We start from the raw sequence: 12,366 nt of genomic DNA, 5'->3' as shown, positions 1-12,366 counted from the left end.
ATAGGCAAGAACCCCTTCTTGGACTGATCCATTCTGAATCTCTTCAAAATCTTATCAAGGTATGTGCTTTGTGAAAGACCTATGAGGCGTCTCGATCTATCTCTATAGATCTTGATGCCTAATATATAAGCAGCTTCTCCAAGGTCCTTCATTGAAATACACTTATTCAAGTAGGCCTTAATGCTGTCCAGAAATGCTATATTATTTCCCATCAGGAGTATGTCATCTACATATAATATGAGAAATGCTACAGAGCTCCCACTCACTTTCTTGTAAACGCAGGCTTCTCCATAAGTCTGCATAAACCCAAACGCTTTGATCATCTCATCAAAGCGAATGTTCCAACTCCGAGATGCTTGCACCAGTCCATAAATGGATCGCTGGAGCTTGCATACTTTGTTAGCGTTCCGAGGATCGACAAAACCTTCCGGCTGCATCATATACAGTTCTTCCTTAAGATGCCCGTTAAGAAATGCTGTTTTGACGTCCATCTGCCATATCTCATAATCATAGTATGCGGCAATTGCTAACATGATTCGGACGGACTTTAGCTTCGCTACGGGAGAGAATGTCTCGTCATAGTCAATCCCTTGAACCTGTCGATAACCCTTAGCGACAAGTCGAGCTTTATAGATGGTAACATTACCATCCGCGTCCGTCTTCTTCTTAAAGATCCATTTGTTTTCTATCGCTCGCCGATCATCGGGCAAGTCTGTCAAAGTCCATACTTTGTTTTCATACATGGATTCTATCTCGGATTTCATGGCTTCAAGCCATTTGTTGGAATCCGGGCCCGCCATTGCTTCTTCATAGTTCGAAGGTTCATTGTTGTCTAACAACATGATTTCCAGGACAGGGTTGCCGTACCACTCTGGTGCGGAACGTGTCCTTGTGGACCTACGAAGTTCAGCAGTAACTTGATCCGAAGTACTTTGATCATTATCATGGTTTTCCTCTTCAGTTGGTGTGGGCATCACACGAACGGTTTCCTGTGCTGCGTCACTATCCCGCTCAAGAGGTAGTACTTCATCGAGTTCTACTTTCCTCCCACTTACTTCTTTCGAGAGAAACTCTTTTTCCAGAAAGCATCCGTTCTTGGCAACAAAGATCTTGCCTTCGGATCTTAAGTAGAAGGTATACCCTATAGTTTCCTTAGGGTATCCTATGAATACGCATTTTTCCGACTTGGGTTCGAGCTTCTCATAAGCTTCGCATCCCCAAACTTTTAGAAACGACAGCTTAGGTTTCTTTCCAAACCATAATTCATACGGTGTCATCTCAACGGATTTAGACGGTGCCCTATTTAAAGTGAATGTAGCTGTCTCTAGAGCGTATCCCCAAAATGATAGCGGTAAATCGGTAAGAGACATCATAGACCGCACCATATCCAATAGAGTGCGATTACGACGTTCGGACACACCGTTTCGCTGAGGTGTTCCAGGCGGCGTGAGCTGTGAAACGATTCCACATTTCTTTAAGTGTATACCAAATTCGTGACTTAAGTATTCTCCTCCACGATTTGATCGTAAGAATTTTATCTTTCGGTCACGTTGATTCTCCACCTCATTCTGAAATTCCTTGAACTTTTCAAAGGTCTCAGACTTGTGTTTCATTAAGTAGACATACCCATATCTACTCAAGTCATCTGTGAGAGTGAGAACATAACGATATCCTCCGCGAGCCTCAACGCTCATTGGACCGCACACATCGGTATGTATGATTTCCAACAAGTTGGTTGCTCGCTCCATTGTTCCGGAGAACGGAGTCTTGGTCATTTTGCCCAAGAGGCATGGTTCGCACGTGTCAAAGGATTCATAATCAAGAGACTCTAAAAGTCCATCGGCATGGAGCTTCTTCATGCGCTTGACACCAATGTGACCAAGGCGGCAGTGCCACAAGTATGTGGGACTATCGTTATCAACTTTAAATCTTTTGGCATCTACACTATGAACATGTGTAATATTACGCTCGAGATTCATTAAGAATAAACCATTGACCATCGGAGCATGACCATAAAACATATCTCTCATATAAATCGAACAACCATTATTCTCAGACTTAAATGAGTAGCCATCTCGTATTAAACGAGATCCTGATACAATGTTCATGCTCAAACTTGGCACTAAATAACAATTATTAAGGTTCAAAACTAATCCCGTAGGTAAATGTAGAGGCAGCGTGCCGACGGTGATCACATCGACTCTGGAACCATTCCCGACGCGCATCGTCACCTCGTCCTTTGCCAGTCTCCGTTTATTCCGCAACTCTTGCTGTGAGTTACAAATATGAGCAACGGCACCGGTATCAAATACCCAGGAGTTACTACGATTACTGGTAAGGTACACATCAATCACATGTATATCAAATATACCTTTGGTGTTGCCGGCCTTCTTATCCGCTAAGTATTTGGGGCAGTTCCGCTTCCAGTGACCCTTCCCCTTGCAATAAAAGCACTCAGTCTCAGGCTTGGGTCCATTCTTTGACTTCTTCCCGGTAACTGGCTTACCAGGCGCGGCAACATCTTTGCCGTCCTTCTTGAAGTTCTTCTTACCCTTGCCCTTCTTGAACTTAGTGGTCTTATTGACCATCAACACTTGATGTTCTTTCTTGATTTCAGCCTCTGCTGACTTCAGCATCGAGAACACTTCAGGAATGGTCTTTTCCATTCCCTGCATGTTGTAGTTCATCACAAAGCTCTTGTAGCTTGGTGGGAGCGACTGGAGGATTCTGTCAATGACCGCCTCATCTGGGAGGTTAATGTTCAGCTGGGTCATACGGTTGTGCAACCCAGACATCTTTAGGATGTGCTCACTGACAGAATTGTTTTCCTCCATCTTACAACTGTAGAACTTGTCGGAGACATCATATCTCTCGACCCGGGCATGAGCTTGAAAAACTAGTTTCAGCTCTTCGAACATCTCATATGCTCCGTGATGCTCAAAACGCTTTTGGAGCCCCGGTTCTAAGCTGTAAAGCATGCCGCACTGAACGAGGGGGTAATCATCAGCGCGAGACTGCCAAGCATTCATAATGTCTTGGTTCTCTGGGACGGGAGCGTCACCTAGCGGTCCTTCTAGGACATATTGTTTCCTGGCAGCTATGAGGATGATCCTCAGGTTCCGGACCCAGTCCGTATAGTTGCTGCCATCATCTTTCAGCTTGGTTTTCTCTAGGAACGCGTTGAAGTTCATGTTGACATTAGCGTTGGCCATTGATCTACAAGACATATTTGCAAAGGTTTTAGACTAAGTTCATGATAATAAAGTTCTAATCAAATTATGAACTCCCACTTAGATTAGACATCCCTTTAGTCATCTAAGTGTTACACGATCCGAGTCGACTGGCCCGTGTCCGATCATCACGTGAGACGGACTAGTCATCGTCGGTGAACATTTTCATGTTGATCGTATCTTCCATACGACTCGTGTTCGACCTTTCGGTCTCTGTGTTCCGAGGCCATGTCTGCACATGCTAGGCTCGTCAAGTTAACCCTAAGTGTTTTCGCTGTGTAAAACTGTCTTACACCCGTTGTATGTGAACGTAAGAATCCATCACACCCGATCATCACGTGGTGCTTAGAAACGACGAACTGTAGCAACGGTGCACAGTTAGGGGGGAACACTTCTTGAAATTTTATAAGGGATCATCTTATTTACTACCGCCGTCCTAAGTAAACAAGATGCATAATACATAATAAACATCACATGCAATTATATAGTTGTGACATGATATGGCCAATATCATATAGCTCCATTGATCTTCATCTTCGGGGCTCCATGATCATCTTGTCACCGGCTTGACACCATGATCTCCATCATCATGATCTCCATCATCGTGTCTTCATGAAGTTGTCACGCCAACGACTACTTCTACTTCTATGACTAACGTTTAGCAATAAAGTAAAGTAGTTTACATGACGTTATTCAATGACACGCAGGTCATACAAAAAATAATGACAACTCCTATGGCTCCTGCCGGTTGTCATACTTATCGACATGCAAGTCGTGAATCCTATTACAAAGAACATGATCTCATACATCACAATTCATCATTCATCACAACTTCTGGCCATATCACATCACATGATCAATCGCTGCAAAAACAAGTTAGACGTCCTCTAATTGTTGTTGCATCTTTTACGTGGCTGCAATTGGGTTCTAGCAAGAACGTTTTCTTACCTACGAATCACCACAACGTGATTTTGTCAACTTCTATTTACCCTTCATAAGGGCCCTGTTCATCGATTCCGCTCCAACTAAGGTGGGAGAGACAGACACCCGCCAGCCACCTTATGCAACTAGTGCATGTCAATCGGTGGAACCAGTCTCACGTAAGCGTACGTGTAAGGTTGGTCCGGGCCGCTTCATCCCACAATACCGTTGAGCAAGAAAAGACTAGTAGAGGCAAGTAAGATGACAAAATCCACGCCCACAACAAAGTTGTGTTCTACTCGTGCAAAGAGAACTACGCATAGACCTAGCTCATGATGCCACTGTTGGGGAACGTTGCAGAAAATTAAATTTTTTCCTACGGTTTCACCAAGATCCATCTATGAGTTCATCTAAGCAACGAGTCTAGGGAGAGAGTTTGCATCTACATACCACTTGTAGATCGCGTGCGGAAGCTTGCAAGGTGATGATGTAGTCGTACTCGACGTGATCCAAATCACCGATGACCAGCGCCGAACGGACGGCACCTCCGCGTTCAACACACGTACGGGACGGGAGACGTCTCCTCCTTCTTGATCCAGCAAGGGGGAAGGAGAGGTTGATGAAGATCCAGCAGCACGACGGCGTGGTGGTGGATGCAGGGCGTCACAGCAGCAGGGCTTCGCCGAGACTACGAGGAAGAGACGTAACGGGGGGAGGTGGAGGCGCCAGGGGCTGGTGTATGAAGTCCCTCCTCTCCCCCACTATATATAGGGGTGCCAGGGGGGCGCCGGCCCTAGTAGATGAGATCTACTAGGGGGGGCGGCGGCCTAGGGGAGGTTTCCCTCCCCCCCAAGGCACCTAGGGGTGCCTTCCACCACTAGGACTCCTCCTAGGGGGAAACCCTAGGCGCATGGGCCTATAGGGGCTGGTGCCCTTGGCCCATGATGGCCAAGGCGCACCCCCTACAGCCCATGTGGCCCCCCGGGACAGGTGGCCCCACCCGGTGGACCCCCGGGACCCTTCCGGTGGTCTCGGTACAATACCGATAACCCCGAAACTTGTCCCGATGCCCGAAATAGCACTTCCTATATATAATTCTTTACCTCCGGACCATTCCGGAACTCCTCGTGACGTCCGGGATCTCATCCGGGACTCCGACAACATTCGGGTTTCTGCATATCCATATCTTCATAACCCTAGCGTCACCGAACCATAAGTGTGTAGACCCTACGGGTTCGGGAGACATGCAGACATGATCGAGACGCTCTCAGTCAATAACCATCAGCGGGATCTGGATACCCATGATGGCTCCCACATGCTCCTCGATGTTGTCATCGGATGAACCACGATGTCGAGGATTCGATCAAACCCTGTATGCAATTCCCTTTGTCAATCGGTATGTTACTTGCCCGAGACTCGATCGTCGGTATCCCAATACCTTGTTCAGTCTCGTTACCGGCAAGTCACTTTACTCGTACCGTAATGCATGATCCCGTGTCCAACACCTTGGTCACATTGAGCTCATTATGATGATGCATTACCGAGTGGGCCCAGAGATACCTCTCCGTCATACGGAGTGACAAATCCCAGTCTCGATCCGTGTCAACCCAACAGCTACTTTCGGAGATACCTGTAATGCACCTTTATAGTCACCCAGTTACGTTGTGACATTTGATACACCCAAGGCACTCTTACGGTATCCGGGAGTTACACGATCTCATGGTCGAAGGAAGAGATACTTGACACTTGCAAAGCTCTAGCAAAACGAACTACACGATCTTTTATGCTATGCTTAGGATTGGGTCTTGTCCATCACATCATTCTCCTAATGATGTGATCCCGTTATCAACGACATCCAATGTCCATAGTCAGGAAACCATGACTATCTGTTGATCACAACGAGCTGGTCAACTAGAGGCTTACCAGGGACATAGTGTGGTCTAAGTATTCACACGTGTATTACGATTTCCGGATAATACAGTTATAGCATGAATAAAAGACAATTATCATGAACAATGAAATATAATAATACTTTTATTATTGCCTCTAGGGCATATTTCCAACAGTGCCCCCACTGTAAAAAAAAAGTCGACTGCCCGCAGTCGACCGGATACAATCCCATTTGACATGGCCTGACCAGACTGAATGAAGAAATACAGCTACAGCAACACAATATAAAGACTACAGTCGACTGCCAGCAGTCCATCGTAGTCTCGGGGACTACACCCAGTGGGTGCACTTAGCGTTCCCCCACTCGTCCAAGAATTGGCAGACACACCTAGTGGGTGTACAGATACAAAGATCTTCGGAAAAGAGATTCTTCAAACAGCATATCATAACAGACCAAGTGTTGAGTCGACTGACCTAGACGTTGCTCTGAAGAGCCGAGCTCGCGTCATAAGCTGCTTGGCTGGCCTCCCGAGCCACCCTCACTTGCTCCATCATGATCCCCGCCTGGCGTATAGCCTCTTTTGCGGCAGCCGCTTGGTCCTCAGGGACAGGGTACGCGGCAAAAAGCGAAGGCGGATCCGCAGTCGACGTTGAAGGCCGCACACTTGTCAAAGGAATGGCGAAAGTCACAGAAGCCCGAGCGGTGTCACCACCATCCCGAGCTACGGCCTCAGACGCCGGAGCAGATTGGGGGGTCTTGTCAGCCGACGCCCTCTTGTTCCTCCTCACTCTCAGCGGTTCGTTGTCGTCGTCATCCGGGAGGTCGATAACATGAGGAGGGGCTACAAGGAAAACATTCAATCGACCAGAGTTGCAATAAATGTTCAGTCGACTCAAAGCGGAACGTCAGTAATTGTACCAGGGTTGGAGGTAACGGCATCCTCCATCTCTTGGTCGTCGTCCTTGGCGGAGATCTCAGAAGTAGCAACACTGCAAGTCTCGAAAGTCAATCAGTTGGCTCAATGAATCGACCAAGGATTTGTCCACGGTCGACAAAGGAAAACAAGTTTTATTATTACCCAGAAATGGTGGGGACGGCCATCTTCATCTTGGGCAGAGCCTTGGGCGTCTTGGACGGCGTCACGCGTGGGTGTTTGGGAGCCTTTCCAGTCGGTGTAGGAGAAGAGGTCCGAGGGCGTTTCGACGACTGCCCAACAGGAGCAGTCGCCCTACCACGCTCCCGCTCTGGGTCGTGTGTGAGCTTGGATCGCCCCTCCGGGCGGGGGGGTTCAACTTCCTCCTCCTCCTCTTCGCTGGAGTCGACGTCGTTGCCTCCCTCTCCTTCACCGTCGGACTCCCACTCGCCTTGATCGTCTCCGCTCTCACCTCCGCTCGCCTCCCCTTCCTCAGTTGGCCCCTGTGCCCCATTGGGCGTCGAGTACATCTCGGTAGTCGCCTGGAGAACAACAGACAAGACGAAAGTCAATCGACCTACTCAAAGAAGACCAATGAAGAAAACAAGATCTCAGTCAGGAGCATAAAGACATACCTGGTCCACGTCATACGAGTTGTCGAGTGGAATTACCCTCCTGACTCCTCGGGGGTTGTCTTTGTTCCCCGTGATGCTCGACAGCCACCCCTCCAGCATCTCGTCAGTAACCTCCTCCCGGTGGACCCGAGTGGTGTCGTCGAGACCAGAGTACAGCCATATCGGGTGGTCACGAGCCTGGAGCGGTTGGATGCGCCTCCGGAGGAAGACCTCCAGCAAGTCCATACAGTCACGCCCTCACGGACAAGCTCAACCACTCGACCAGCCAGTACTTTGACTTGGGCCTTTTCCTCCGGCGTCACTTTCAGAGAAGCAGGTTTTTTAGCTCGGTCGAGAGAGAAAGGGGGAAGTCCGGTCGACTGCCCTGGGGTCGCCTGGTCTTGACAGTAAAACCAGGTCGCCTGCCAACCGCGGACCGACTCCGGGAAAATGATAGATGGAAAACAACTCTTTCCCCTCGTCTGGATCGCCAGGCCCCCGCACAGCTGAATCACCTGCGTCCTTTCATCACTCGACTTGGCCTTCTTGACCGATTGAGAACGGCAGGTAAAGATGTGCTTGAAGAGTCCCCAATGGGGGCGGCAACCCAAGAAACCCTCACACATGGAAATGAAAGCAGCAAGGTATACGATGGAGTTGGGAGTGAAGTGGTGGAGCTGCGCTCCGAAGAAGTTCAGAAAGCTCCGGAAAAAATGATGGGGCGGCAGAGAAAACCCTCGGTCGATATGGGTGGCTAGGAGCACACACACTCACCGTCGCGAGGCTGAGGTTCGATCTCTCTCCACGGGAGACGCGCAGCTTCGTGGGGAATGACTCCCCCCTCGACCATGTCGTCGAGGTCTTCTTGCCGGATCACCGACGGCATCCAATCGCCCTGGATCCAGCCGCGGGGCAGAGCAGACCTTGAGGAAGATCCGCCCCGAGCAGATCTCTTCCCTTTCCCCTGCGCTGCCGCCTTCTTCGCGCACTCCAGAGCGGATGTCTTGTCCTTCGCCATCGTCGCCGGCAAATCTCGCACGGGTCTGCGGCGCTAGGGTGAGAGCGGAGGTGGCGGAGGAGCTTGCGAAGGGAGAGAGGAAGAAGAGAGCACACTGTTTGGAAATCCCGAGCCGGCTACTTATAAGAGGCCGCTCCCGAGTGGCTGACTGGTAGGCCCAGGTAATCCAGTCAAATCCCGCAGCAGACGCGCGCGCAGTACGTGGCGAAAAAGGTGGCACGGAAATCGAGGAGCTTCCGCTTTATCGCTTCCGATTACTGCGGCCGCTCCCGTCCCGCGCGCTTCCCGAAATCCGAATCCCACGACATCCGCGGACTGCAAAACAACTTGTCAAAACAAAAGACCCCGCTCGCGCCGACACTCGGTATGTCACAAGTAAAGAAATTCACTCGACGAAAGGCCTGGAATGGATCAAGGCAACTGAAAGAGGTTGATGACGTCATCCGTGACGATTGACCCAAAACGAGGAACTCATGTAGCCCAAAGAACCAGTCGGAAGGATCTCCAACTCTTTCCCCACTCAAACCTCGATCCATTCGGGGGCTAATGATGAAGCTATGTACCTAGGATAGGGGCACGGACCTGTCCAAAGAGCCCTACCCAAGGACATCCCTAGAAGAAGTCACCTTTCAATCGACTTGAAGGTATCCCACTCGACGGGTTCAAGACACTCGACCAAGAAGCTATCACTCGACCATGAAGCCAACCACTCGACTGCCAGGAGACCTAAAGTCACTCCGCAGGCAAACGGTCGGCTATTAAGTAGTCTTTATGGTCATTATAGCACTTTATTAGGGGCGTTACCAGTAACGTCCAACCTTAAATGTACCTTAAATCCTGCATCACTGAGGGCAGGAGAGGGCCGGCGAACTCTATATAAGCCACCCCCCTTCTCAGTATGAAGGGTTCGCACCCCTGTTGTTCATACACACATAATCCAATCGACCGCCTCCGGGCACCGAGACGTAGGGCTGTTACTTCCTCCGAGAAGGGCCTGAACTCGTAATCCTCGTGTGTTTACAACTTTTCAATAGCTGAGATCTAGCCTCTCCATACACACCCCCCTACATCACTGTCAGAGTTAGAACCACGACAGCCGCCGCTGCCGCTGCCGCTGAGCGCCGCCCGGTCCCAGCAACGAGCTTTCTCGCCCGACAATCGTTTTCAGTGCAGGCAAAGGGCCATTGACCGCACAACTTCAACGACAGAATCATTGCGCCATGGAACGGAAGCGAGGGATCTCCAGTGAGTCCCAGTCCCAGGTGTGAGGATGAGCGAGCGCGCACGCGTAGAACGAACGACGGGTCGCTGAATCCGCCTGCGCTTGGTATATATTCCCGAAATTGCTTTACACACGACACTACACGCACGATCTGCGAACGATGCATCCCTCCCCAACAGTGATTCCTGCCTGCACGCTTGCTTTTGATGCTGCCAAGTAGGATCGTGCAGGCGTCGGCTGTAAAACTGTCGTCCGTGTAGCAGCGCTGATATATTCCTTGCTCATTGCTCGGCCCGTGCGTGTTAGTGCCGGACGCGACGCGCTGTCAGCGGCGCCTGGGAGGGAATCGCAGGCGGTCCACGCGGGTTTCATGCCCCTATCCGCAGGTTATTCCGTGGCCGCCTCGCTTTTCGGTGGAGCTTTGCGAGGCCGATCAGGCGTCAGTTCATGGCGGATCTCGCCGGCTTTTTTCAACCTGCGTCGGTCGCAGACGGCACCTTTTCTGGCTTTGCTGCCTCCGCCTGCCGCCTGTCACCTGAACGCACCCGTCGAGCCAATGGGTCTCGTGCCGTCGCATGCTGCCGCACAAGAGTGGAGATGCCACTCGCCCGTCCGTCCGTCCATTGGTGATGAACTGATGATATGCTGGTTCCACAGTTTACATTTGATGAGCTGCGATTTGCGGCAGGATTTTTCTTATTTGTCTCCGCAAATAGGTTTTGTACCTGTATTTGAATTTGTGTGCCATTGTTCTCGCAAAAAAAAAAAGAATTTGTGTGCCATTGTGCATTGATGCTTATTTTTTTAGTTTTATTGTGCATTGATGTTGTTGTTTCTTTGGCCTTAGAGGGAAAAACTAGATTTTTGATTTTAATTTTTCTAAACATCATGATCATGACAAAGTATGTATGTCCTCATGATTGATCTGCTTTAGTGAGTTTTTTTTGAGGTAGTGAGTTACCAAAGATAAGAGGTTGATTTTTAGGGGCTGTTTGATTTTAGGACTAGCGTTGTCACATTTTGCCATACATTGTTGTCAAGCTTGCATAAGGTTAGTTTATCAAAATGAAAGCCACAAGTTGACAAGTCTAAGGAAATCTTGCCACATTTTTTGTGTATATGCTATGTGGGATCCAAATGTGGCTTGCTTAAGGTGTGGCTTGAACTAACAAATGTTGACTGAGAAATAACTATGTCTAAGTGAAGTGAGCTATAGACATTCCCAATATAAAACCGGTTGAAATTTCTTCAGGTTCCAGGAGGCAGAGTTGCACTGTATATATCGAAGTGACTTTGCTGCAGTCTAATCGGGCAACTAATGCTCCTTTTTCCCTCGTTTACCATCGGAAACTGCAAGTCTTTTCATCACCCCCAAAAAAACATGAACGGTTAAGTTACCATTGGAAAGCGGAAATCCCCTTGAACGAGTGACTAAATTGAGTCAACTGCTGTGAACTTCCCCAAAAAGAGTCTTGAGGGCCGTCTTCATGCAACGAATAAAACCAAATTTTGGTAGTAGTATGAGTATACTAAAATTTTCTCAAACTCTGTTCTGATTTCTGAAACCAATCGAACTTTAAAAGAAAATCAGCACTGGGTTCTTGACAATCTTTTTTCAGGCTAAGTTAGTAACGGATATATGACCAAATTGAACACCAAGAAGACGCAGAGACAGCCCATTCAATCAATGCAAAATCAATAACTGATTCGGTAGACCGTATGTACAAGAGGAAAATTACAGTGCACCAGTTGGGTAGACTTTGCAAAGACAGAGGTCGAAAGCAGTCAGCCCCACCGGCGGCCGATCACAGGTTGTGCAGCGGGTTCGACCCCGTCGGCGCGAACCTCTTGTCGTCCCGGAAGAAGCCGCCGAACCGCCGCGGGGCGAAGGGAGCGATGGTGGTGGCGCGGCCGCCCCGAGTCTGACGGCCCACCGTCCTCCTCCGCTCCTGCCTCCACTGCTCCGCCGGCACCGGAGCCAAGACGCCGGTGCGTGATGCAGAGTCAGGGGCGGAAGGTGACGGGACGACGAGGAGCGACGCCCCCCTCAGCGCGAGAGGGATGAGGGAGAGCAGTACGAGAATCTTGACGCAGTTCATGCCGGCGGCTCCCTCTCTCTCTTTCTCTCTCGGCGTAGATATTGGTTGGGGCGGCGGAGTGAGCGGATATATGGGAGCGGCCGGTGAGTGAGAGGAGACGACAGTGGCGAGCATTGGCGTTGGTTGGCAACTTGCGTAAATGCGTAATCGGCAATGATGGACGGAATGGATGCAGTCATGCGGAGAGAGAAGAAACAGAGAGTGATTTGACGTAGGAGGGAGGGAGGGGGGAGCAATGAGCCAAAGGGGGAGCAGCTTTCTAGAGGAGCAAGTGAGCCCAGCGTCGCGTATTATTCGTACCGGTTTTCGATTGGACGGGTGAGGAATCATGAAATGACAGTGGCATCCCTCACTGGCTCACTGGCTCTCGCTCTCTCCTCCCGAAACAACTAAGTTGATGCGTGCAAAATAGTGGCATCCTGGCTTAACCCATGACACTGTCAGGGCATGATTGTTAT

At 49.7% G+C, this 12,366-nt stretch overlaps 1 protein-coding gene across 1 annotated transcript; it reads right to left on the bottom strand.

Annotated features, from left to right (window-relative positions):
- Positions 1-11,470: 11,470 nt before the first annotated feature.
- Positions 11,471-12,114, bottom strand: LOC119269406. The gene has a single exon (XM_037551269.1). The coding sequence runs from the start codon at positions 12,020-12,022 to the stop codon at positions 11,615-11,617; it is 408 nt and encodes a 135-aa protein (XP_037407166.1). The 5' UTR covers positions 12,023-12,114; the 3' UTR covers positions 11,471-11,614.
- Between the last annotated feature and the right edge of the window lie 252 nt (positions 12,115-12,366).

Source organism: Triticum dicoccoides, chromosome 1A (assembly GCF_002162155.2).
Source record: "Triticum dicoccoides isolate Atlit2015 ecotype Zavitan chromosome 1A, WEW_v2.0, whole genome shotgun sequence".
Taxonomy (NCBI): Eukaryota; Viridiplantae; Streptophyta; class Magnoliopsida; order Poales; family Poaceae; genus Triticum; species Triticum dicoccoides.
The sequence above is the reverse complement of the archived record's forward strand: the minus strand, read 5'-3'. Positions and strand labels throughout refer to the sequence as shown.

What these genes read in the sequence shown, in the direction of transcription:
- LOC119269406 (XM_037551269.1), bottom strand. Translation starts at nt 12,022, where the DNA reads ATGCTCGCCACTGTCGTCTCCTCTCACTCACCGGCCGCTCCCATATAT.